The sequence below is a fragment of the Sorex fumeus genome, unplaced genomic scaffold, assembly GCF_029834395.1.
Source record: "Sorex fumeus unplaced genomic scaffold, SorFum_2.1 ptg000037l, whole genome shotgun sequence".
NCBI lineage: Eukaryota > Metazoa > Chordata > Mammalia > Eulipotyphla > Soricidae > Sorex > Sorex fumeus.
In genome coordinates, this window is record NW_026606094.1 from 72,951,351 (window position 1) to 72,978,324 (window position 26,974).

Below are 26,974 nucleotides of genomic sequence, written 5' to 3' on the forward strand. Positions count from 1 at the left end.
GGAGGCCATGAGTGTGGCGGGAGGATATGAGTGTGGCGGGAGGCCATGAGAGTGGCAGGACGCCATGAATGTGGCAGGAGGCTATGAGTGTGGTAGGGGGCCATGAGTGTGGCAGGAGGGCATGAGAGTGGCGGGAGGGCATGAGAGTGGCGAGAGGCCATGAGTGTGGCGGGAAGGCAGGGAAACCTGCAGTGACAGATGCAGAAGGAATGCAGACCTTGCACACACCTTGATTGGAGCCTGGCGAGACCGCATCATACCCCAACCTCTTGTTTGTCTTGGGGCACACCTGAGCCAGTTTGAGCCACTCATTTATTCTACTACAGTGGGGAAGCCAGACCCCATCCATGCTTGCACCCTGACCTTCAAGCAGGAAAACCCAGATCTGGACCCTGGAGATGGGGCAGGGATCGGGCATATGCAGGGCCCAGATTCCCATCCTGGTTCAGTTCTGGGCACCACAGGGTCCTGGGGCACCAGCAGAGGGACCTTGGGGGGAATTCCAGGCATTGCCTCCTTGGGTTCTCATTGAACTGCCAGCCTGGTTGTCTGAGACTCACCGGTGTTGGCCCTGGCCCCCACCCCTCACAGTAACCCTTCAGAGCTCCCGAAATCCCCCCAAGAAACCCCCAGTCCTTTGGCTGCACATGGGGAAGGCCTGACTCCTGCGCTCCCGCCTCTGACTGTGACTGGTCACTCTAGACAGCATGAGTGCCAGAGGGAGGGAGAGAGGAAAGTTAGGGGGGAAGGGAGGAAGGGAGGATGGGGGAGGAGAGAGGGCAGTTTGAAAGCTTTTGGTCCATAGGCTCTAAACTTGGGCAGGAAGGAGTCTGGAATGTGGGGGATGGAGCGGTGGGAGCAGGAGAAGTCGGTCATTCTCGGGTTGGGGGCCCACAGCTCTCTCCCGAGCACCAGATCCTGCCCTCGGCACTGGGAAAGGGCTCTGAGGATCCGGGCTCTGTGGCTGGTACAGCGAGAGGGACCTGGGTCTGGGGGGCCCTCCCTGCAAGGATTCCATGCAGAGTACGGAATGTTTAAAAGCAGCATTTATTTTAGAAGGTGGAGAAGCAAGCGCCATGTCAGCCTCGTGTCCATTTAAGGAAAAGAGTGTGTAGAAAGACACTCCCATGGGCAAGCGTGGGGATTGGGGCTGCCAGTCTCTCCAGACTTGCTCAGACCCATCTGGACATCCCCCCACTAACTCAGCTCTGGTACCTGCGGTTACCTCGACTCCATGGGCGAGGGCCTCAGTCCTGCAAGTCTTCTCCAACTTTGCATACCCACAGGCCTCCCTCTACTCTGTCTCACTGGGCTGCAGATTGGGGCTCCCTAGGGCCTGAGCTTTGGTAATTTGCCATGAAGGCTCACAGAATTCAGGAAACACATTGACAAGTTTACTAGAAGAGACATTACAAAGGCTGCAAATGAATGAGCCAGGGGAAGAGGCCCAAGGGTGATGTCAGGTGAAGACCGGTCCCTGAGGAGTTGTGGGGTGCACCACCTTCCTGGAACAAGGGTGTGTTCACCAGCCCAGAACCCCCACCCCACCCCCACTGAGTGTTTCCAGATATCTTCATCCAGTGGGAGGGACTGGGACTCACTCAGGTTCTGGCCTTTCAAGGTTTGGGTTGGGGTGAACATTCTCACTCTTGAAATACCAGGTTCGTTTTTTTGGGTCTGGGGCAAAGGGGCCATTAGCATACAGTCAGGTCAAGGGACTTGTGAATACTGAAAGCCTCCTTGATACTCATCGGTCAGGAAATGCGTGCCAGGAACCAGGAAATGAGACCTGGTATCATTAAATAAATATGCATATATTTCTATATGTCATAATGTATGCATCATGGCACTCTGGCGCTGGGCTCGGGGGTCCAGCTGGAGATTTCCTTCCTACTTCCTGGGGTTTCCCCAGATTCTGGAGGGGCTGGGAAGGCAGCCCGGAGTCCCAACTTTGCCACTCAGACTGGAGAGTGACCTTAGCGCTGTCTGAGCTCATCGTGCACGTGGGGAAACTGAGTCAGGACTGGCATGGTGGCGAGGTGCCCAGTGCTGTGGGGAGCCATGGAAGGTCCCAGGGATACACACCCTGTGTGTCCCTTCCCGCCCTGTGGCCCTCCAGGAGAGATGCAGCCCTGGCATGCTGGAATGGAACATGGGGGGGAGGGAGGCTGAAGGAATAGTAAACAGAAGGGCCTCCCTCCCCCTGGGGCTCCTCGTCTCCTCACACCCCAGCCCTACCCTCCCTGCACCCTCCCCTGCCTCTCCGCCCTCAGGACTGTGCTTTCCCTTGGACTGTGCTGACCTTGGGCACGGCTGCTGGCAGGAGCAGCTGAGGTGCCAGGGCCCCGGGGTGCCCTGTGAAGAGAACGCTGTAAGACGCCCCTGACGGCTGCCTTACTATGGGGGACAGGAATGGCCTGGGACCCACTGCTATGTCCCAACAGAGCCCAGGTCCGGCCCTTCTCTGTGTCTCAGTGTGTTACCTTCAGATGCCGGGGACCCGCCCCAGATGAACAGACCCAAAGCAGTGGCGCTGGAAGGGTTAAGAAAAGAAATAAGACAGAAAAAGCCTGGGGCCAGGGCTCCCAGCCTCACCCACCGTCTATCCTCCATGGACAACATTTATTGCTTAGACAGGGATCATCAGAGGGAGAAGAGAAACATCCTTTGGTTTTGTTTTTGTTTTGGGGGGGTGGGGCACACCCGGCGATGCTCAGGGGTTACTCCTGGCTCTGCACTCAGGAATCACTCCTGGTGATGCTTGGGGAACCCTATGGGATGCTGGGGACCGAACTTGTGTTAGGGCCTCTCAGGTGTCTGTTGGACCATTTGCCTGGGTAAGTGCCTACTATCTCTTAGTCTGCAAAGAGCTCATGGCCTGGAGTAGAATCTGTGGCCTGGGGGAATTGTTAACTCCCGATTTTCAGAAAGAGCCTAGGAGTTTGTGGGAATGTTCAAAATGTAGGACTGGACAGCCAGAATGGAGCTGCTCATAGCACTGGCCAGGAGAAACAGAGGCTCCCTCTTCCCTAAGCCCTCAGCTAGGAGGGAGGGAGGGAGGGGCTGCAGAGGGCCACTGTGGAGGGATGGAGCCAGTGAGGTGCCCCAGCATCCCCGTTGAGATGCCGCTTGGGGGTTGGCAGTGCAGCTGGATCTGGGCTAGCTGCAGGGAGGGATTGTTCTGACCCCTTCCCTAGGGAGAGCAGGAGCCGGGCAGGAGCTGTGGGTGTGACCTCTGTCCTGGACTCCGAAGGGTGGGCCAGGGGCCCAGGCAGGGCAGCTGCTGACCCCCACGTGGTCAGGGCACGCCTGGTTGGGCAGAGGCATTTCAGTCGCGGGTTCAGGGTATGACAGGGGGATGCTGAAGCGGGCACAGAGGCTGGCGGGGTTGGGAAGGAGATGGCGCAGCGTGCACAGAGGAGCTCAGGGCTCCCCCAGGGTAAAAGTCTAGGAGACAAGTGTGACAAGATCACCATCTCACAGGCGGTGACACCACTCAGGGTCCTGCTTCCTCGACACCTCCGCTTCCTTCTGCCCCCCCTCCCTCCTGGAGCCCTGACTGTCCAGTCTCTGCAGACAGTGTTCGGCAGCCCTCTGGCCTGTGCGCTGCCCTCCTTGCTTATAGGAAGCTCCTTGGAGCCCAGGGGGTTCTACACTCCCTGCAGGACGCTGAAAGGGAAGCCTGGGAAGGAGGTTTGGGGGCCCCTAGGGGCATCCCCCTGCCTCCATCTCCCCCTGGGGAGCCACTCAGGGCTTCCAGGGCTTCCTCCTGGCTCTGCTCTGGGGGATCCCTCCTGGTGGTGCTTGGGCCTGAGCCCGGCTGCTGTGTGCAAGGGTGTTTTCTCACTCCAGCAACCACTGTTCTTGGAGGTGACAGGGAGCCTCGCCTCACCTCCCCTGGCGTGAAGGGGGGCTGCACCCCGCTCACTCCGGCCCTCCCGCCCACAGGCTGCCCTGGAATGTGGGACAATATCACGTGCTGGAAGCCGGCCCAGGTCGGGGAGATGGTCCTGGTCAGCTGCCCCGAATTCTTCCGCATCGTCAACCCTGACCAGGGTAAGCCCCCACTGTGGGTCCAATTCACCCCACACCCCTTCCCCCTGTGGGTCTAACCTCATCCCACCCCTTCCCCTTGCTGGTCGAACCTTGCCTCCACTTCCTTCTCCTCTGTGGGTCTAACCTCATCACTCCTGGTCTAACCTCACTCCCACTCCCCTCTCCCCTCCTGGTCTAACCTCCTTCCTCATTCCTCTCTCCCCTGTGAGTCTAACCTCAACCCTGCTACTCCTCTAATCTCCTCCCCTCATTCCCCTACCCCGTGGGTCTAACCTCTCCATACTCTCCTCTCCTCCTTGCTGGTCTAACCCTCACCCCCACCCCCCGCCCCAGTCTTGCCTCTCACCACACCCCTGCCCAGACACCAAGGGCGCAGGTCCTGCTGGTGGATGGTCCCAGTTTCCATGTGCCCAGCCCTGGGGAGTGAGGCCACAGGGACCCAGTAGTGCCCTCAAGTGTGGCTCCAGGTTCACAGACAGCTGCACCTCGCCGTGGGCGGTGCAGGGCTCTCAGATGTGCCCCCCTGGGGACCTTGTGTAGGACAATTGGTCCCTCTGTCCCCTCTCCTGGTCTGCCTAGTGGGAGTATGGCCCCGTGACCAGGGGAGTCCCTGCCTGCGTACCGGAACCATCTCAGTGTTCTGTAGTGTCAGGGATGGTCATTCCTAAGAAAGAAAAAGAGAGGGGGAGGGGGGAGAGAGAGAGGGAGAGAGAAAGAGAAGGAAAGGGGGAGAGAAAGGGGACCAGGAGCAGGCTCAGAGGGCATGAGCGTGAGCTCCGCGTGCCTGAGGCCTGGACCGTGGTCCCCCAGCTGCCTCTGGGGGGTCATTCTTGAGCACCACCAGGCATGGCCAACCCTCGCTGCCCCAGAATAAAGAACCTGGGGAAAGGTGCGTCAGCATGTCTGATCCATCCGCGTGACCCTCTCCACCTCCTCCTTTCTCTTTCGATCCTTTATGGAAGCTTCTTCCTGTCTGCTCTGGGCCAGGCGCTGGGCACGGTTGCTGCTGCTTTCAGCCGCGACACGGAAGGGCAAACGAATGAGAGCTCAGGAAGATTCCCCTGGGACTCCATCCCTCCCGACAGCGAGGGAAGGTGTCGCTGACACCCGCTCCTAATGGCTCATTAGGGCAGCGCCTTTCAGCATCTCCGCCACTTGCCTCCGATATTGAGCCGAGAATGAGAGGATGGCATTTCTTCTGGAGCTCCTGGTTCGCAGCCCGAACCTTGTGTTCCTTTGCTTCCCTCGTCCCCCCCTCCCGTCCCCCCCCTCCCCCAGTACTCACCCCTCTCCACGGTGCCCTATTATGAAGCAGAATTCAAGGGGTTTCCAACCTCCTGAGCCCCAACAAGGCCTGTGCAAGTTAGGGAGTGAGCTTGGCAGGGAGGGAGTGACCGGCAGGGCCCAGGGAGGGCAGACCTGACTCCCGTCTTCTCCGTGCTCACCCGCCTTTCCTCTCTCTCTCTGTTTCAGCCTGGGAGACAGGAACCCTCGGTAAGAGGCGCGTGGTGAGATGCTGGAGCTCCGCAACTCAGCTTGCCCGTGGGGTGGGGGTACCATGGGGGCTTATCGGGACCAGGTTCCTATTCCCTCCCCACCTGCCACCCCCTGCACCCCTGCTTGGTTATGTGAGAACACAGGAAGACAGAGAGATGGAAGATGCCCCCTCTTGGCTCTGGAGGACTGGAAAGAAAGCCTGTCCAGCCATGTGCCTTTGCACATGCCAGGGAGCCAGGGAGCCATGTAGCTCATCACGCAGGAGGTCTAGAGGTGGAATGTGTGTGTACTGAGTTCACGTAGCTCATCAGCCCTGAGGTCTGGAGGTGGAATGCATATGTACAAGGTCAGAGGAGGCTGACTCTGCCGCATGTGGGCTGAGGAAGAAGTCAGGGAGACTTGTTGGGAGGGGGTGACTTTTTACTGATACCTAGGAAGCTGGATTTAAAAAAAATATTTATTTTATTGAATCACCGTGAGATATAGTTACAAGCTTTCATGTTTGAGTTTCAGTCATACAATGATCAAACACTCATTTCTTCACCAGTGCATGTTCCCCATCACCAATCTCCCCAGTATACCCCCCATTTCCCACCCTCCCCCTGCCTCCATGGCAGACAATATTCCCCATACTCTCTCTCTACTTTTGGGCATTATGGTCTGCAACACAGATACCAAGAGGCCATCACATTTGGTCCTTTATCTACTTTCAGCACACACCTCCCATCCCGACTGATCCCTCCAACCATCATTTTCTTAGCGATCCCTTCTCTATTCCAGCCGCCTACCCCCCCCACCCCCCCACCCCCACCCCCGGCTCATGAGGCAGGCTTCCAACTATGGAGCAATGGAAGCTGAATTTTTGAGAAACAGTAGGAAAATGGAGAGCCAGTTCTAGCAGCGGATGTAGTCCAAGGGAAAGAAACAGGTGGGAATACAGAGGAGGGATGGAAGGAGAAGACAGGTCTGATTCAGTGTTTGGTGTTCTGAGTCCCTCTGATGGGGGTGCTTTGGAGCGTGGAAAAGGGGCTAACACCCGGGAAGCCAGGATCTGCGCGACTGTCCCTGCAGGGCCTTTGTTTGGAAGAGCTCGTCATCCTGTCCCTTCTCCCTTTCACTCCCACCCACCCTGAGGTGTCTCATTTCTACTTCCTGTGGTCCAGGGAAGAACTGAGTCATGGGCTGTCACCGGAGCCAAGGAGCGTGGGCTCAGGAGGTGTGTGTGTGCTTATGTACGTGTGTGTGTATGAGTGCGTGTGTGTGAGTGCGTGTGTGTGAGTGCGTGTGTGTGAGTGCTTGTTTGTGCACACGTGTGTGCATGTGTGCATGTGTGAGTATGTGCATCCCTGTGTGCATGCGTGAGTGTGCATATATGTGCATGAGTGCGGCTGCATGTGTGCATGTGTGTGTGTGTGTATGCACGTGCGTGTGTGTGCATGTGCACGTGCGTGTGTGTGCATGTGTGTGGGGTGGGCCTGGCTGAAACTCACCCACTCTCGTACCCCAGCCCCAGTAGCCGTGGCCACCTGGGCAGGAATAGCAGGGACAGCTCCCCCGAGAGCTGGTTCCAGCCGCACCCTCTGACTCGCGTCCTGTCTGCTCTGTCTTGCAGGCGAGTACGATGGCTTTGCAGACAGTAGCTCCTTGACTCTCTCAGGTAAGGGATAAGCCGGGAGACTGTGGGTTGGCGGCAGGGACAGGACGGGTCTTTGTTGCTGTGCCTGTTGGGGGCCCTGGCGGGCCGTGGCTGAGTGGTCTCTGCCAGGTCGGTTGGTCAGTTGCCTTCTCTGATGAGGTCATAGACCCTGGCTCTGGGAAGCTGCACTCAGGGGTGCAGACACTTCCACGGTACGCTATTTTGGGGAGTCACAGGTCTCTTGCAGTTGCGCCATGGACTCTGCGTAAAGGGTCCATCAGCCTGTCCATGGCCCCTGCCTGCAGAGCCACCTGCAATGCCCCGACAGTTTCCGACGCAGACCTGTGGAACGGTGCTTCTCACACCTGGATCTTGATCACGGGCACCCATGGGCTGGTTACAATGTGGGCTTCTGGGCTCAGCCTCAGAGAGGGTGGCACAGGCAGGGCGTGGAGAGTGCATTTCTAGCCAGCCCACTCAGAGACCCTCCGCCCTCAGCATCTCTGCCCCCGGAAGCTGCTGGGACCCAGAGGCTGGGTGACAGTGACATGGATAGTCCCCGCAGGCTGAGCAATCTGGACAGGTTCTGGAGATTTCCATGGGGGGGCAATGGAAGGGCACCGGCAGGGGCTGGGTCTGCACCAGAGTCTTACACTTCCCGAACCCACATTGTGTTCAGAAAGGAAGTCGCTTCCACCTCGAGGAAGCAGCGTCCCCTTTGCTCTCCCCGCTGCCCTGATGGACGTTGTAGGGGTGCTGAGCCAGGAGAGTTTAGGCCACAGCCTGAAATGTCCGGGGGATTGGGACGGCGTGGCCAGAGCTGCCGACATTCTTCCTGAAGAAGCGGCATCTGGTATCCCTCAAGCTGGGGGTGGAGTGAGCGCTCGCCACTGCTCTGCGGATGGCCTCCCGGTCCTGTCTGAGTGCTCTGGACCCGAGGACCCGCGGGGTCCCATCTCCCCACTCTGGTCGGAGCATTTTAGATTTGAGAGATTTATTTTGGAGGAGGGCACACCCAACAGTGCTCAACATTGCTCTTGGCTCTGTTCTCAGGGCTTTCTCCTGGCAGTCTCTGGGGCCACACGCAGTGGAGGGATGAGTGGGGGTTGGCTTGGGCAAGGCTGGCTCCTTAACCCCTGTGCTGTCTGTTTGTTTTGGGGCCACATTGACAATGCTCAGGGATTACTCCTGGCTCTGCATGCAGGAATATTCCTGGCAGTGCTCAGGGGACTCTGTGGGATGCTGGGGATCTAACCCGGGTGCCCCGCATGTGAGGCAAACGCCCTCCCTGCTGTACTATCGCTCTGACCCCGTCCGGTCAAAGGTTTCTGATGGCAGCTTCACCGGGCTCTGCACTGCCGCATCTCTGCACACCAGAAGGCCCATTTCTGACTCTCTTGTCTCTGGAACTGGCTCTAGATCTTCCAGCTCCACCCAGCAGCAGGCCCTGGCTGCTGTACAGTTGCGGAGTCACCTCTTCTTCTGCCTGCTGCTTCCGAAGCCCTGCGGATGTGGCCTCGGCCAAGACGGCAGTGGGGTGCTGGCGTGAAGCGGGTTCTTGCTTCACACCGTTTCATACCCCCAGTGAAGGGCTCTCTCGTGTTCTCAACACAGGGCAACTCCCCAAAGCCAGCCTGCCCTGGAGCTGTCAGCTGCCTTGTCCCCCCGTCAGGCATCTGTGGGTAACCCCTAAGGAAGATCTGGTGAGGGCCAGAGCGATAGTCCAGAGGGCAGGGTGTTTGCTTTGCATATGACCAACCCGGGTTCGATCTCCAGCATCCCATAGGGTCCCCAAACACCTCCAGGAGTAATTTCTGAGTGCAGAGCCAGGAGTAACCCCTGAGCACCACCAGATGTGGCCCCTCTCCCCCCATTCCCGACAAAAAAAGAATAGTCTGGGGAGGAGCAGATGAGACTCATAGCATTAAAGGCACAAATAGCCTCTGCTGGGTGCAAAGCAGCAAAAAGAACAGCCCGCAGTCAGCAAAGACTGCCACCCCCCCATGAGTGTGTCCACCAAATGGCCTCTAACTGTCCATCAGAAGAAAGGAAAGTGCATTTGTGATAGGAAACAGACTGCCAGACCTTGAAAGGCGAAGGTTTTTTTATGGAGCTCAGCATCTATCTTAATAAGACGGGATGCAGGTTAATGGCGGTCTGGTCCTTGTTAATTAAACAACCCCGAGTCCCTGGTGAGCGGTGCCTGCTCTGGAGAAAGCGTCCGCTCCACTGAGTTTCTCCTGGCCCAAAGGGAAGGTGCCTCTGCCACCGTCACGGGGCGGGCCGGGAGGGACTGTGGGGGGCCATGTTTAGCGTACTGGGCCCCTCAGGCTTTGTGCAACGGTTTGAGCCGTGTCCCCTCACCCTGATTCTCTGTCAGATCTGCGCCCAGGAAGGCCTAGTGGTCACTGTCTTCAGGGGAACTTTCCAGAACCTTTCGGGAGCTCTGTTTCCCGGATGGACATATGGGTCTCCAGGAATGTCCACTCCAGAAGAGTTTGGGGCCCGACACAGCTCAGGGTAGAGCACCTGGACTGTGTGTGAAGCCCTGGGTTCGATCCCTGGCATTGCAGGGGGAAACCAGAGGAGAGAAGTTTCTTTCTTGTTTGATTCTTTGGGGGTGGGGCGTGGTACTTGGGGCTTACTCCTGACTCTGTGCTTAGGGGTCCCTCCCAGGGATGCTCAGGGGCACCGTGCATGTTGCAGGGATTGAGCCTGGGGGCACTACTTGCAAGACTACCCTACCCCTCAGAGTCTCTTGGACCCCCAGAGAGCTTTGAATGAGGAGTTGGGGTGCTTGGAGAGCTGTTCCGGGGGCCTCATTGGGTTTCGCTTTGCCGCAGATGTGGGCGTGGTGAGCCGGAACTGCACGGAGGATGGCTGGTCGGAGCCCTACCCCCATTACTTCGATGCGTGTGGGTTCATTGATGATGAATGGGAGACAGGTGACCAGGTGAGCGCCAGCCCCCGAGTGGGGTTCAGGGCTGAGGCTGGGGAGACTGGACGGGGGTGGTGGTGTTCTTGCCAGGGGTCTCTATTCCTGCTGGGAAACAGGAAGTTTGGGTTCCCCTGCAGATGCCGGAGTCACTCAGTCACTGCCCTGGGCTGAGTCTCCCGCCCCTACCCTGTGGTGCCCACCCTCCTGGCTGCTCTGCTGGGACTCCCAGCCTTTCAGTGACCTACGGACAATGACGGGCTAATGCTGGGGCTCTCAGGCTAGGGGCTCAGTGCCCATTGGTCAGATCCTGCATTCAGCCAGCATTCAGCCAGACAAACTCTGCCTGTGCAGCCCAGCGGGGTGTGTTGTGTCAGGGGAGGTGGAGGAGGTGGGCTGGGAAGAAGAGAAGAGGGGGAGAGGGCCTGCAGGCAGCTGGCCCTGGCAGGGGACAGAGGGGCGTGCCTAGAGGGGATCTTGAGTGTCTGTGTCTGGCCCCAGGACTATTACTACCTGTCAGTGAAGGCGCTGTACACGGTGGGCTACAGCACGTCCCTCGTCACGCTCACCACTGCCATGGTCATCCTGTGCCGCTTCCGGTGAGAGCCCAGCCCCTCCGCATGCCCCTGCTGCTGTCTCCGTCCCCAGGCACCCCCGGGTCCACCTTCATCCCTGGTGTGAGCGAGGGAGGTCACGGGCCACAGGGCAGAGGGAAGCCAGGCCTGGAGCTGGAACTGTGGGGTTGAAGGCCTCTCCCCTCCTCCCCCTCCTGCTGGTGCAGGAAGCTGCATTGCACCCGCAACTTCATCCACATGAACCTGTTCGTGTCCTTCATGCTGCGGGCCATCTCGGTCTTCATCAAGGACTGGATCCTCTATGCTGAGCAGGACAGCAACCACTGCTCCATCTCTACTGTGAGTCAGCGCCAGGCCCACCTGCCTTGGCTCGCACCCCTGTCCCTCCCTCCCTGCCCACACTCCCTCCCTCCCTCCCTGCCCGCACTCTGTCCCACCTTCCCTGCCCAGCACCCTGAGTCCTTCCCCGCCTCCTGGCATACCTCCATCCTTTCCTCTCTGCCTGGCACCCCTCCTATCCTCCTGCTGCCCCCCATCCCTCCGTCTGTCCTGGCACCCCCGTCCCTCCATCCTCACTGCTCCCTGAACCTGTCCCACTTCCTTTCTGGCACCCCACCATCCGCCTGGGGTTTGCCTAGAGGATGAGGCATTGGTGAGGCCAAGGGGTGACCAGGAGGGTTCATAGTCAGGGAGGGACCCCGAAAGACGGCCCGAGGGGGAGGCCCCGGGAGAGATCTTGTCATTCAGCCTAGCGGGGGCCTGGGGTCCCCAGGTCATCCCCCCAGTCTCATGCTCTGGAGGTCTTCAGAGAGGATGGACTTGGGAGGTGGAGGGCAGAAAGAACAGTCTAGAACATGGTGCTCCGGACGCATCTGGGCTTCTGGGCCTGTAGGATGTCTCTGTCCCCGGGCATCCCCCACGTCCCCGGGCACCCCCCACATCCCCGGGCACCCCGCACCCCACTACTGTTCCGCTGCAGGGACAGGGGCAAGACCAGAAAATGGGGGTAATGTGCACGGGGGGGAGCCCTGAGCATCCCTGGGCCTTGGTGCCCTGTGCAGGCTGACCTGAGTGTGTCAGTGCTCAGAGCTCCTGCCTGACCCTGGGGGCTGCTTCTGCGTGCTCAGGCAGCGGACAGGCCTTGGCTGCATCCAGGTGCCCCACCCTGAGCTCGAACTCTGCACCCGTCTGCCGTGTTCCACTCGTTCAGCCCAGGAAGGACGGGTCTGCCAGCCTCGAGGGTTTGGGCCTATTCCTCCGAGCACATGGGGCTGGTTGCAGGCCTCCTGGGGCCACGGGGAGGCGGCCCGGCATCCCTCCGCAGCTGGGCTCCCTGCAGGTGGAGTGCAAGGCGGTAATGGTGTTCTTCCACTACTGCGTCGTCTCCAACTACTTCTGGCTGTTCATCGAGGGCCTGTACCTCTTCACCCTGCTGGTGGAAACCTTCTTCCCTGAGCGGACGTACTTCTACTGGTACACCATCATCGGCTGGGGTAGGTCACAGACTGGGCCTGGGCAGGCGTGACCTTGCCATCAGGTGTGTGCTGGGCAGGGCAAGGACTGTTTCTCATTCCTGATCCATGAAGCCAGAGAGGAGGGAGGGCCAGGTGGGGAGAGAGAGACAGAGACAGAGACAGAGACAGAGAGAGACAGAGAGAGAGAGGAGATGGAGAGACAGAGAGAGAGAGACAGAGACAGAGACAGAGAGAGGAGATGAAGTGTGGAGACAGAGAGAGACAGAGACAGAGAGAAGAGATGGAGAGAGGGGACGAAGAGAGACAGAGATAGAGGAGAAGGAGAGAGGAGGTGGAGGGAGACAGACAGAGATAGAGAGATCGAGAAAGGAGAGGGAACAGAGGGAGTCTGGAGAGACTGTCTCTTGTGTTCCGGGTCTGGAAGGATGCATACCCACGCCTCACGTCTGAGGTGGCATGGGGCCCTGGAGTCGGGTCTGAGAGAGACCGGGGGTCGCTGGCTTTCTCCTGTCTGGCCCTGTAGGGACCCCCACGGTGTGTGTGACGGTGTGGGCTGTGCTGCGGCTCTACTGCGACAACACAGGGTGAGTGTCCTCGAGACCCCACCTGGGCCCTGGGGTCTGCTCTGCCTCCACCACGCCCCCCACAGCAGCCTGGCCCCTCACTCAGTCCCCAGCCCAGGGCTGACCACAGCAATCCACATGGGCACCAGCCCACTCGTGCGTGTGTTTGGCACGTGGGTAGCCAGGGAGGAGTCCTGGGCGAGTCAGGGGCTCCCTGTCTGCTTTTGTTTGTCGGTGATTTGGGCTTGGGGGCCACAGCTGGTGGTTCTGGGGGGCCACTCCAGCCTGTGCTCAGGGGTTGCTCCCGGCTGTGCTCTGGGGACCATGTGGTGCTGGGGGTCAAACAAGACCTCCTGACCCTACTCCTGGTGGTCCATCTCTTGGGCTTAGGAGCGCTAGATATGAGGGGGGGCTTGGCCCTTTGCTTGGGGCTGTGGTTGGCCCCCTGGCTCGCGGGCTCTGAGTCCCCTCCTGACAGGGAAGTATGGGTAGTTCTGCTCTCACTAGAAGCTGCAGAGTCAGCTGCATCCTTGGGGACTGTAGGGGGGCCCAGGGACTCTGTGTTCAGATGTGCTGGGAGTAACTTCACTTCTTTCTTGTAGCTGCTGGGATATGAACGACAACACAGCCCTCTGGTGGGTGATCAAAGGCCCTGTTGTTGGTTCCATCATGGTGAGTGTCCATGGGCAGAGATGGGCCCGGGCAGACAGGCATGAAGGGGATGAAAGAAGGAACTCACTGCACAAACCAACCTCCTCCTTTTTCTTGGCAGCATTATATTTTGCCCTTTGTGTGCTGTTTTGATCACAGTTTTGTACCTGTGTGAAAATTCCCTGAGACAGACTCCCTAGAAGTAGAATTCTGGAGTCACAAAGGGTGTGCTCCAGTCATTTTCTGCACTTGCAGTATCATTTCACAGTTTGCTCAGTCTTAGAGGAGATGATGGCAGTTCTCTTTGTCTTTATGCACATCTTTTTTGCACATATAGTGCCGTGAAATATTCTTTCAGACATTAGTTGGCAGTTTTTTTTTATTTCTACTTATTTCTTGCTACCCGTGATGTATTCGATATGCCAAACACAGTAACAACAAGTAACAACACAATGGAGATGTAACTGGGTCCGCTCGAGCAAATCGATGAACAGTGGGAGGACAGTGCTACTAATTTCTTGTTTATTTATTATTTGCCATTTTCCTAGCCCAATCTATTAGACATGTTGAAATTGTATATCTAAGATTTTGAGATTTTTGTATAGACAAAAATTGGGTTTAACAAAATGGATTCTAAGCTTTGTTTCTTGTTTTTGGATGCCCTGTGCAAATTAATACATAAAAGTATTCTAGGCCGGATTTATAGCACAACGGGTTGGGATTTGCCTTGCACATGGCTGACCTGTGTTTGATCCCCAGCATTCCAGAGGTTCCCTGTGTACTGCCAGGAGTAATTCCTGAGTGCAGATCCAGGGGTAACCCCTGAACACCACTGGGTGTGGCCCAAAAGTGTTTGAAAAGTATATAAAAATATTATTTTGAAATATTTTATGGACTGGATTATTATATATCACTTTTTTTTCTCTTTTTGCTTTTTGGGCCACATTTACTAGTGGGTTACTACTAATCTGTAGGGAACTTATTCCTTATGTGTATTTTTTTTCTTTTCTTGTTTACCTTTCTAAATTTTCTTATCCTTATCCCTTTACTCTTGGATTACATGTGGACTTTCTAGGCAGAAATTGCATAATCCATAAACGAAGAGAGTTTGACCTCTTTCCTTTCAACATACCTGGAATTTATTCCTTGGTTTTGCTGAGGATGATTATTTGCTAATGTCTGTTGCAGCCTTCCTACACTACATTTGGGAAGTTTCTATTGCCAGCTCCTTTCAGTGTCAGAAACTGGTGTGAATTTTTAGCAGAGATATTTTGGAAACATTTACTGAAGTGACCGTTCTTAGTGGTGGACATTTCTAGAATTCCTATTTTTCCTTATCATGATGAATGGTAAAATGAGTAAACTTCTGGGCGTTTGTTCAGCCTCTGAGCGTGCATGAATGTCTTTAAGTGCCTAGAATAGGAATTTCCGGAGCAAAGAGGGTCTACATTTGTTTTATTCTTACATAGCAAATTGCCCTCCCCTACAGAGTAGAGGACAGACACCCTCAGTCTCCACGTCTTTGTTGATGTTTCTCTTGGTGAACTCTCTTTTGCGCCATGATTATAGCTTATTTTTTTATCTATTAATATAACAACTTTTTTTGGTCACATCCGGAGTTGCAGAGGGGTTACTTACTCCTGGCTCATGCACTCAGGAATTACTACTGTCAGGGCTCGGGGGACCATATGGGATGCTGAGAATCGAACCCGGGTCAGCTGCATGCAAGGCAAATGCCCTACCTGCTGTGCTATCACTTCAATATAACAGATTTACATTTTCTTCTGTGTTCCTGGCATCCAGCATTTATGGCCACCAGGGCTGGCATGCAGCTCCCTGATCAAGGACACACTTTGCATGTATGAGGTCCTGGGTTTGGTCTCTACTCCTAACATCACTCCCCTCCCCTGTGCCCGCCCTCAGCACCAAAGGGAAAAAAAAAAGAGAAAACCAAATGAAACTTGGAGGTATAATGCCAAGGGTAGGGCGCTTTTCTTTCTTGTAACTGATCCCAGTTCAATTCCTGACACTGTACATTATCCCCTGAGCCCTGCCAGAAGTGATTTCTGTGCACAGAATCAAGCCAGAAGTAAGCTTTGCGCACTGCTGGTTGTGGTCCCCAAAAATAAGAAACAAAAAAAAAAAAAGAAAAGAAGTGCTGCCCTTATGCCACCTCCTGGGGGTATATATTTCTCTCTGTTACTTTATGGGACTTTCTGCTCCTCTCTCATTACTTTCCTTTTTCCTAAATAAAATGTATCTACTTCACTAAAAACAACCCCCAAAAGCAAACAGACCGACTCCCTAAAAAATCCCCAAGAAGTAAAGAAACTGAAATCTAAAAAGAAATTGTTTATGGCCGTTGTTATCATCTATTTTTTTTTTATTTTATTTTATTTTTTTTTATTTTTTTTTATTTATTGAATCACCCTGGGAAAGGTTACAAAGCTTTCAGGTCTAGGTCTCAGTCATGCAAATATCAAACACATTTCCCTTTACCAACACTTCTTTTTTTACCATGAAGAACCCCAATAAAACCCCACCCCCCACCCCTCCCAGTCCCTGTGGGGCAGATGAATTCTAGTTAACACTCTATCTGCTTTGATTAGATTCATTGTTTCAATAAAAGATTCACCACTATAATTTAGAGTTTACCCCCCCCCCAAATCAGACATGCTGAAAAAGCATTGTGACGTGATTTGCTTTCTACAGCTGGGTTCAAGAATTAAATGTTGGTTTTGGATTTCTGCTATTTTACTTATTGACCCTGGAAGTATTTATACTGAAAGTCAGATAGTTAAGAAATTGGTTTCTGTGCTCTGGAGTCGTGGCCGTGCTGGAGAGCCGCTAGTGGGGGGCAACCGGTGGCCTCGGTAGGGCGTGAAGGGCGGACCGAAACACCCCCTTCCCATGAGGTTTTAGTCGCCCCCCCACTCCCCCGGCTCATACCTGCTGTCCACAAGGCTCCCATGCGGCCACCATCTTTCTTTCCAGAGAGGAGAAGGCGACTGGGGCAACACCCTTTCCCCTCCGGACAGACATGATGGCCTGGATTAACGCATAGTCCTTTCACTTTTCTGCTCCAAGCTGCCGGGTTCTGCATTAAGTCCCTGTGCTTCTGGGGCTGTGGCGTGCTGGAGAGCCGCTCGCGGGGGGCAACTGGTGACCTCGGTAGGGTGTGAAGGACGGACCGGAACGCCCCCCTTCCCATGAGGTTTTAGTCGCCCCCACACCCCCGGCTCATACCTGCTGTCCACAAGGCTCCCATGTGGCCGCCACCTTTCTTTCCAGAGGGAGGAGGGCGGAAGGGACCAACACCCTTTCCCCTCCGGGCAGACATGATGGCCTGGATTAACGCATAGTCCTTTCACTTTTCTGCTCCAAGCTGCTGGGTTCTGCATTAAGTCCTTGTGCTTCTGGGGCTGTGGCCGTGCTGGAGAGCCGCTCGTGGGGGGCAACTGGTGACCTCGGTAGGGCGTGAAGGACGGACCGGAACGCCCCCCTTCCCATGAGGTTTTAGTTGCCCCCACACCCCCGGCTCATACCTGCTGTCCACAAGGCTCCCATGCGGCCGCCATCCTTCTTTCCAGAGAAGAGAGGGCGAATGGGGCAACACCCTTTCCCCTCTGGCAGACTTGATGGCCTGGATTAACGCATAGTCCTTTCACTTTTCTGCTCCAAGCTGCTGGGTTCTGCATTAAGTCCTTGTGCTTCTGGGGCTGTGGCCGTGCTGGAGAGCCGCTCGTGGGGGGCAACTGGTGGCCTCGGTAGGGTGTGAAGGACGGACCGGAACGCCCCCCTTCCCATGAGGTTTTAGTCGCCCCCACTCCCCCGGCTCATGCCTGCTGTCCACAAGGCTCCCATGTGGCCGCCATCTTTCTTTCCAGAGAGGAGAGGGCGAATGGGGCAACACCCTTTCCCCTCCAGCAGATTTGATGGCCTGGATTAACGCATAGTCCGTTCACTTTTCTGCTCCAAGCTGTTGGGTTCTGCATTAAATCCTTGTGTTTCTGGGGCTGTGGCCGTGCTGGAGAGCCACTCGTGTGGGGCAACTGGTGGCCTCGGTAGGGCGTGAAGGACGGACCGGAACGCCCCCCTTCCCATGAGGTTTTAGTCGCCCCCACACCCCTGGCTCATACCTGCTGTCCACAAGGCTCCCATGTGGCCGCCACCTTTCTTTCCAGAGGGAGGAGGGCGGAAGGGACCAACACCCTTTCCCCTCCGGGCAGACATGATGGCCTGGATTAACGCATAGTCCTTTCACTTTTCTGCTCCAAGCTGCTGGGTTCTGCATTAAGTCCTTGTGCTTCTGGGGCTGTGGCCGTGCTGGAGAGCCGCTCGTGGGGGGCAACTGGTGACCTCGGTAGGGCGTGAAGGACGGACCGGAACGCCCCCCTTCCCATGAGGTTTTAGTCGCCCCCGCTCCCCCGGCTCATGCCTGCTGTCCACAAGGCTCCCATGTGGCCGCCATCTTTCTTTCCAGAGAGGAGAGGGCGAATGGGGCAACACCCTTTCCCCTCCAGCAGATTTGATGGCCTGGATTAACGCATAGTCCGTTCACTTTTCTGCTCCAAGCTGTTGGGTTCTGCATTAAGTCCTTGTGCTTCTGGGGCTGTGGCCGTGCTGGAGAGCCGCTCGTGGGGGGCAACTGGTGGCCTCGGTAGGGCGTGAAGGACGGACCGGAACGCCCCCCTTCCCATGAGGTTTTAGTCGCCCCCACACCCCCGGCTCATACCTGCTGTCCACAAGGCTCCCATGTGGCCGCCACCTTTCTTTCCAGAGGGAGGAGGGCGGAAGGGACCAACACCCTTTCCCCTCTGGCAGACTTGATGGCCTGGGTTAACACATAACCCGTTCACTTTTCTGCTCCAAGCTGCTGGGTTATGCATTAAGTACTTGTGTTTCTGGGGCTGTGGCCGTGCTCAAAGCTTAACTATGATTTTCAGAGAGAAACGTTAGGTGGTTTACTTCCTAGGATCACTTTGTATATAGAGAGATGTCGCGCGGCCGCATAAGCGGCCGCGCGGTTTTGAGGAAAGGTCCTAGTTCCCGCATACTCGAGCTGTGCTTGTAGAGGTTTCTGGTCACCGGGGTTCCATCTGGGGGAGGCGGGATGCGGTACCTACCCCATCTGGGACTTTCCGATGATCTCGGCTCTTTTTGGAACCTGTTTTTTTTTTTTTTTTCCTTCGGGATCTGTGGATCCCGCCCTCCATGTTGTCCTTCTCTTCGGCTAAATGCTGTCAAGATGGCGCTGGGGGGCGGGCTCTGGGCGTGACTTCTGGAATCTGAGGTTACCTGGGAGTTGTAGTCCCGGCATTTTTTTTTTTTCCCCTTTATTTTATTTTATTTTTTTTAAAGTTGTAGATTTACAATTTTTTGTGCTTTGGTTTCAATTATACAATGATCAGATACCCATCCCTCCACCAGTGCCCATTTTCCGCCACCATGGATAATATCCCTCCCACCCCCATCCCCCCATCCCCCCGTCTCTGTGGCAGGGCAATCCCCTGTGTTCTCTCTCTCCTTTTGGGTGTTGTGGTCTGCAAAAGAGGCATTGAGTGGCAAACATGTTCAGTCCATAGTTTACTTTCGACATGCATCTCCCCTCCTGGGAGGATCCTCCAAACATCCTTTATTTGGTGCTCCCTTCTCTATCTGAATAGCCCTTTCCTCTAGGATACCCGGCTGGCCTCTAAGTTATGGAGTAATCCTCCTGGTGCTGATCTCAGCTATTCTTGGGTATTAATCTCATACTTTGTTACTTTATATCCCCCAGATGAATGCAATCTTTCTATGTCTATCCCTCTCTTTCTGACTCATTTCGCTTAGCATGATACTTTCCATATTGTACCACTTGTATGTAAATTTCATGACTTCATCTTTTCTAAGAGCTACATAGTACTCCATTGTGTAGATGTACCAAAGTTTCTTTAACCAGTCATCTGTTCTTGGGCATTCAGGTTTCTTCCAGTTTCTGGCTATTGTAAAGAGGGCTGCAATGAACAAACAAGTGCAGATGTCACTTCGACTATACATTTTTGCCTCTCTGGGATATATTCCCAGGAGTGGTATTGCTGGGTCAAATGGGAGCTCAATTTCTAATTTTTTGAGAATTGTCCATACTGTTTTCCAGAAGGGCTGAACCAGTGGACATTCCCACCAACAGTGAAGGAGTGTCCCTTTCTCGCCACATCCACGCCAGCATCGGTTGCTTTTGTTCTTTTTGATGTGGGCCAGTCTCTGAGGTGTGAGATGGTATCTCATTGTGGTTTTGATCTGCATCTCCCTGATGATTAATGATGTAGAGCATTTTCTCATGTGCTTTTTTGCCATTCGGATTTCTTCTTTGAGAAAGTTTCTGTTCATTTCATTGCCCCATTTTTGGATGGGGTTGGATGTTTTCTTCTTGTGGAGTTTAACCAGTATTTTGTATATCCTCGATATCAACCCCTTGTCAGATGTGTATTCGGTGAATATCCTTTCCCATTCTGTAGACTGTCTTTGTATTTTGGTCACTGTTTCTTTGGAGGTGCAGAAGCTTCTTAGTTTAAGATAGTCCCATTTATCTATCTCTGTTTTCACTTGCTCGGCCAGTGGCGTGGCATCTTTGAAGATACCATTAGCTTCAATGTCATGGAGGGTTTTGCCAACTTTATCTTCAATGTACCTTATGGTTTCTGGTCTGATGTTGAGGTCTTTAATCCATTTTGATCTTACTTTTGTACATGGTGTTAGGCAGAGTTCTGAGCCTATTTTTTTGCATGTAGCCGTCCAGTGATGCCAACACAATTTATTAAAGAGGCTTTCCTTACTCCACTTCACATTACTTGCACCTTTATCAAAGATTAGATGAGCATATGATTGAGGAGAGATGTCAGTGTATTCAACCCTGTTCCATTGGTCTGCAGTTCTGCCTTTGTTCCAGTACCATGCTGTTTTAATTATTACTGCTTTGTAGTACAGTTTGAAGTTCGGGAGGTTGATTCCTCCCATTTTCTTTTTCCCAAGAATTGCTTTAGCTATTCGTGGGGGCTTATTGTTCCATATAAATTTCAAGAGTGTTTGCTCCATTTCTTTGAAGAATGTCATGGGTATCCTTATAGGGATTGCATTGAATTTATACAATGCTTTCGGTAGTATTGCCATTTTGACAATGTTAAGTCTCCCGACCCATGAGCAGGGGATATTTTTCCATTTCCTCATGTCCTCTTTTATTTCCTGAAGTAGCATTTTGTAGTTTTCTTTGTACAGGTCCTTTACTTCCTTAGTTAAGCTGATTCCTAGGTACTTGATTTTCTGGGGCACAATTGTGAACGGGATTGTTTTTTTCATGTCGCTTTCTTCTCTCTCACTGTTTGCGTATAGGAAAGCCATGGACTTTTGGGTATTGATTTTAATAGCCTGCAACTTTACTATACAAGTCTATTGTTTCTAGGAGTTTTTTGGTGGAGGTTATTGGGTTCTCTAAGTATAGTATCATATCATCTGCAAATAGTGAGAGCTTGATTTCTTCCTTTCCTACCTGAATGCCCTTAATATCTTTTTCTTGCCTAATCGCTATTGCAAGTATTTCCAGTACTATATTGAACAGCAGTGGAGATAGTGGGCATCCTTGTCTCGTCCCTGATCTTAGAGGGAAGGCTCTCAGTTTTTCCCCATTGAGGATGATGCTTGCTGTAGGCTTGTGGTAGATGGCTTTAATTATGTTGAGGAAAGTCCCCTCTATACCCATTTTGGCTAGGGTTTTCATCATAAAGGGGTGCTGGATCTTGTCAAATGCTTTCTCTGCATCTATTGATATAATCATATGCTTTTTATCTTTTCTTTTCTTGATATGATGGATTATGTTGATTGATTTCCGAATGTTAAACCATCCTTGCATCCCTGGGATTAATCCTACTTGGTCATGGTGTATGATCTTCTTGATGAGTAGTTGGATTCTATTTGCTAATAGTTTGTTGAGGATCTTTGCATCTGTGTTCATCAGGGATATCAGTCTGTAATTCTCTTTCTTTGTGGTATCTCTGTCTGCTTTTGGTATCAGTGTGATATTTGCTTTGTAGAAACTGTTCGGAAGTGTTTTTGAAATTTCAATTTCATGGAAAAGTTTAAAGAGGATTGGGAGTAAATCCTCTTTAAAGATTTGGAAGAATTCACTAGTGAATCCATCCAGGCCAGGACTTTAGTGCTTGGGGAAACTTTTTATTACCATTTCAATTTCCTTGATGGTGATAGGTCTGTTCAGGTATTCCAGGTCTTCTTGGTTCAGCCTTGGAAGTCTGTAGGAGTCTAGGAATTTATCCATTTCCTCGAAGTTTTGATGTTCCGTGGCATAAAGCTTCTCAAAGTACTCCCTGAGGATCCTTTGAATTTCTGTAGTTTCTGTTGTAATGACCCCCTTTTCATTTTTGATTTGGTTTATTAGGGTTTTCTCTCTCCCTTTCTTTGTGAGTTTTGCTAGAGGCTTATCGATCTTGTTAATTATCTCGAAGAACCAGCTCTTGGTTTCATTGATCTTTTGGATTGTTTTTTGGGTTTCCATCTCGTTAATCTCTGCTCTGAGTTTTATTATTTCCTTTCTCCTGTTCGGGTTGTTATCCTTTTTTTGGTCCTTTTCCAAGTTCTTAAGCTGTGAGGTTAGGTTACTTATGTGTGCTCGCTCCTCCTTCCTGAGGAATGCTTGTAGAGCTATAAACTTTCGTCTTAACACAGCTTTTGCTGTGTCCCATAAGTTTTGGTAACTCGTGTTCTCATTTTCATTCGTTTCTAGGAATCTTTTGATTTCCTCTTTGATTTCCTTTCTAAGCCACCGTTGTTCAATAGCGCACTGTTTAATTTCCAGGTGTTTGATTTAGTTTTCTGTTTGTGTGTGTGATTTACTTCTAATTTCAGCGCATTATGGTCTGAGAAGATTGTTGACACAATCTCTATCTTCTTAATTTTATGGAGGCATGTTTTGTGGCTCAGCACGTGGTCTATCTTGGAGAATGTTCCATGTACGCTTGAGAAGAATGTGTATTCAGCTTTTTGTGGATGAAGTGTCCTGTATATATCTACCAAGTCCCTTTCTTCCATTGTTTCCCTCAGATGAAGTATGTCCTTGCTAAGCTTGAGTCTGGTTGATCTATCAAGAGGTGACAAAGCGGTGTTGAAGTCTCCCACTAGTATTGTGTTGCTATTGATGTCTTTTTCCAAATCTATGAGTAGTTGTTTTAAGTACTTTGCTGGTCTCTCATTAGGTGCATATACATTTATTATTGTAAGTTCTTCCTGTTGTACAGATCCTTTGATCAATAAGAAATGGCCTTCACTGTCTCTTATGACCTTCCTCACTCTGAAATCGATGTGGTCTGATATTAGGATGGCTACCCCAGCTTTTTTATGGGAGCTGTTTGCCTGTAGGATTGTTTTCCAGCCTTTGACTCTGAGTCTGTGTTTGCTTTGACTATTGAGATGTGTTTCTTGCAGGCAGCAGAATGTTGGGTTCAATTTTCTAATCCATCCTGCTACTCTATGTCTTTTAATTGGTGCGTTTAGCCCATTGACATTGAGAGAGATTATTGTTATGGGATTTTGCCCCATTGTTCTGTTGAAATTTGGTTTATTTGAGGGGCCTTTCTTGCCTTAAAGTAGCCCATTTAGTTCTTGTAACCATGGTTTTGAGTCTATGAAGTTCCTGAGCTGTAGTTTGTGAAACTGTGTGTTGTTCCTTCTATTATGAATGACAGTCTCGCTGGGTAAAGTAGTTTTGGGGAGGCATTTATTTCATTGAGTTTTTTCACTATGTTCCACCACTGTTTTCGGGCCATGAGGGTTTCATCAGAAAAATCAGCTGTGAATTTTAAGGATGCTCCTTTATAAGAGATTTCTTTCTTTGATCTTGCTGCTTTCAGAATTTTGTCTCTGTCTAAGGCTTTGGTCATTTTGATCAGAATGTGTCTTGGGGTATTTTTGTTCGGATTTCTTCTAGCTGGTACCCTTCGGGCCTCCTGAATGTGGTCACAAGTTTTCTTCAGCTCTGGAAACGTTGTAGCAATGATGTCTTTGACAGTTTCTTCTTCATCAAGGTTTTCTTCCTGTCCCTCTAGGACTCCAATAATTCTTACATTAGCCCTCTTGGCTTCATCACGATCTTCTCTTGCCATCTGTTCCCGAATAGTGAGTCTCTTTTCCATTTTCTGTTCGTTCCTGGAGAGTCTCTGAACTTCATCTTTGAGCTCACTGATTATGTTCTCAGCGGCTGTTACTCTGCTTCTGAGGCCTTCCACTGAGTTTTTCAATTCGCCTACCAGGTTTTTCAGGTCTGACATTTCCGATTGCATTTTCCTCATTTCTACAAATCCTCTTTTCTTTTATTGGCATTGCTTTCCATTGTTTCTTTTAGTTCCCTAAGCATCCTAAGTAGCTCCCTTCTGAATTCCTTGTCAGAGAGGTTGTCTAACACTACAGTACTGTTGATGTCTTCTGGGCTAGCCTCTTCAATAAGAAAGTTTGGTGGGCTTTTGTGTTGCTTTACCATTGTGAGACGTGTGGTTTAATCCTTCATGTTCACTGTTACTATTCTGCTTGATATGCAGTGTGAGTTGAGATAGGCTTATCAGTTATTGGCTACTGAGTTTCTAGTGGCTGAGCTAAAATAGAGAAGATTCCATCTAAGAAGGTAGCTTATGGTTCCTAGGGCATATGTAGTGAGAGAATATTTCACGGCCGCATTAGCAGCTGCAGCTCTGGAAAGGGTCCCTGCGCTGGTCCCCCGCAGATCAGGGGAAAAAACCGGCTAGATCAAGCTAGCTGCGCATGCCCAGAGAAAGTCCCAGGGCTTGGGGGCGGGCTGTACCTGAATGGAAGGGGAGAGAGTTCAGTTCGCAGAGACCTTCAGCTTTGTTGCTGGGAGGTGGGCTCGGTTCCTGTCCCGCGCAGATCAGGGGAAAAAACAGGCTGTCCTATGAGATCGAGCTAGCTGCGCATGCCCAGAGAAAGTCCCAGACCTTGGGGGCGGGCTGTACCTGAATGGAAGGGGCGCTGTTTTCCTTCTATGTTGCTCTCCTTTTATTTTCCCCCTTCTGAGCACTGTTTCAGCGGCACCCAGACAGTGTTGCTGAATGGTCCTTTCATTAACTCTCATTTCTATTTATTTGCTTCTTTTCCTCATCCTTTATCAGAGTACACAAGCTTCCCACTTTGTTTGGAGAGTGTTTGTCCCTGATCTTTATCTGCAGGCCACTGGTGTGGCTGCTGTTTCCCAGGCAGCCCTTTAATTAATGAGGTTTATGATTGTCCCTTCCAGTTTCCCATAGTCCGTGCCATTGAACTTGGAGTCTTTCCAGAGGACAGCTCTCTGCATCTGCAGTAGCCTCTACTCTACCTATTTGGGGTCACAAGTATTTTCCATCACCTTGACCCACTTTGCTTTTTTCTCTTCTGGACATGGCTCACTTTCCTGGCTCACTTATGATACTCTTTCCTGTTTCCCAGTACTCAAGTGCAATAATTCTCTCTCTTCTGCTAGTGCAAGGGATCCGGGTGAAGACTGGAGAGAGGATCAGTGAGTAGCCTTATGCTGCCATCTTGGTCTACAAGTCCACATGGAAATTTTTTATTTGTAATTGAATCACCGGGAGATACACAGTACAAGGTTGTTCATGATAGGGTTTCGGTCATATAATGTTCCAACACCGTTCCTTCACCAGTGCACACTTCCCATCACCCACGTCCCCAGTTCCACGTGGGACCTTGAATGACTGGGGAGCAGGGAGGAGTCTGGGTATCTGCAAGGAGTCTGGTCTCTGTTCCTACCACCATTACCACCTGCCTTGTCTGTGTTCTCTCTTAGGTTAACTTTGTGCTCTTCATTGGCATCATTGTCATCCTGGTGCAGAAACTTCAGTCTCCGGACATGGGAGGAAACGAGTCCAGCATCTACTTGTAAGTACCCTTGGGTGAACACATGCTGTGGGCCCCTTCCACAGCTCTGTGCCCCCTCCCCCACCCTCCATTGGCTCTCAGGAGGAGAAGGTCTGGGCTTGCTGATGGGGTTCCCTAGCAGGAACATTTGCAAGACACATTTTTTTCCGATTAAAATTCTTTTCCAACATAGTTGCCCTCCCATCCTTCAGCCACCTTAGGGGCATCCCTATCATCTGAGGAATAACAGGATTTGGACAGCACCAGATGCCCTAGGTAGTCAGGGTCTCAGGTGAACAGAAGCTGCATTTCCTTTGGGGATCCCCTTTGGGGATTGTGGAAGAAAGTTCCTGAATACACTTGGGGCACGGCTTGGCCTGCCACCTCCTTCCTCTCTTCCTCCTTCCACTAATTCTGGCTAGTCTGGATGTGGGAGATGGGGATGCCTTCTCTCCTGCTGAGCACGGCTGTACTCTTGCTCCTGCAGCTCTCTGCTCCCACAGAGGAATGCTTGCTGTGCCTCCTGGGGTCACTTGCCCAGGGCAGCCTCGCACTGTTGAATGGAGGGTTTTCTCCACTTCTGTGTCTCTCTACAAGTTGCTCCCCAGGCCTGTTTTCCACCTCCCCTCCCTGCTGGCTCTCTTTCCAGCATCCACCCTTTCTGAAACCATGTTGGACACCTTCCACCTCTCCGTTCTTGCCCTGCAGACCAGAGCGTGGCTGTCTGCTGCTGCAGAGGAAAGTCAGTCCCTCGGGGCAAGTCAGTCCCAAGTGGGCACAGAGAACCTGCAAGTCTGTAGACTCATCTCTGGCCAGACAGATGCCATAGGCTTTCCGTGGTTCTCAGCTTCTTCAGAAAGGAATGAGCTAGAAGGTGTGGGGCTATTTTCTTAGCATCCTTGGGATCTTAGGCTGTCCTTCCCCAGAGACCAGCCCACTGTGGTCCAGAACCTTGATGGCTGCCCAGTGCCCAATTGAGAAGGCAGAGAACCTTCTCAGAGTGCTCCCTGCCTGCTGTTTCCCCCAGAGAGTGGGAAAACAGGAAGCAACTTTCTCCCATTCCCGCGGCCCCGGACTTCCCCTGGGAGCAGCACTTGCCCTCTGCTCAGCCAGGACACCTGCCCTGTGGGATCCCCGCCTGGGGTTGGGACATTGGCCCAGGAACTGGCTTGGGTCAACTTCGATTTCTCTATTTAACAAACAGTTTGCTATGTCAGAAAAGACCTTCTCTCTTTTTTTGCCAGCTGGTAGTTATCTTTTACTATTTTTACATTTTTATTTCTCAGCAACCCCCTACTTTTTAAAGAGGTACCCCCAAAACTTTGCATTCAAGAGTCATAAAGTGCCCATACCTCAGTGGGGCCAGTGGCATGGGGGGGGGTACTCTGCGAGGAGCTGTCTGCAGGTCCCCCTGCTTGGGTCCAGGGACCCAGCAAGCGGGACCTGACTGTTCCCGTCATTTCCTGTCCCACGTGAGGGATCAGGAGCTTGGGCTGGGCCCTAGTTTCTCTTGCTGGAGTGGGGTTCGTTTTCAGCGTGATCCCAGAGGTTACGGTTTGTGGATTGCTACATCTGCCTCATGCTCCGTTCAGCCCCTACATCTCCTCACTTGCCTCTTCTCGGGAGCAGGGTCTGTTTCCTCTGAGGGGCTCTGGTCCTTTCTCTAGGGCCCTGCTGCT

At 52.5% G+C, this 26,974-nt stretch overlaps 1 protein-coding gene across 3 annotated transcripts in view; it reads left to right on the top strand.

Annotated features, from left to right (window-relative positions):
* The window catches only part of ADCYAP1R1 (ADCYAP receptor type I), a 49,927-nt gene that overhangs the window by 10,855 nt on the left and 12,098 nt on the right, over positions 1-26,974 (top strand). For all 3 annotated transcript variants that reach the window (XM_056118086.1, XM_056118087.1, XM_056118088.1), the window contains exons 3-12: positions 3,949-4,056; positions 5,530-5,550; positions 7,166-7,210; positions 10,033-10,142; positions 10,626-10,723; positions 10,906-11,038; positions 12,039-12,192; positions 12,698-12,758; positions 13,340-13,409; positions 25,225-25,316. In XM_056118086.1, coding sequence (XP_055974061.1) covers positions 3,949-4,056; positions 5,530-5,550; positions 7,166-7,210; positions 10,033-10,142; positions 10,626-10,723; positions 10,906-11,038; positions 12,039-12,192; positions 12,698-12,758; positions 13,340-13,409; positions 25,225-25,316 — 892 coding nt within the window. The remainder of the gene's footprint in view (positions 1-3,948; positions 4,057-5,529; positions 5,551-7,165; positions 7,211-10,032; positions 10,143-10,625; positions 10,724-10,905; positions 11,039-12,038; positions 12,193-12,697; positions 12,759-13,339; positions 13,410-25,224; positions 25,317-26,974) is intronic.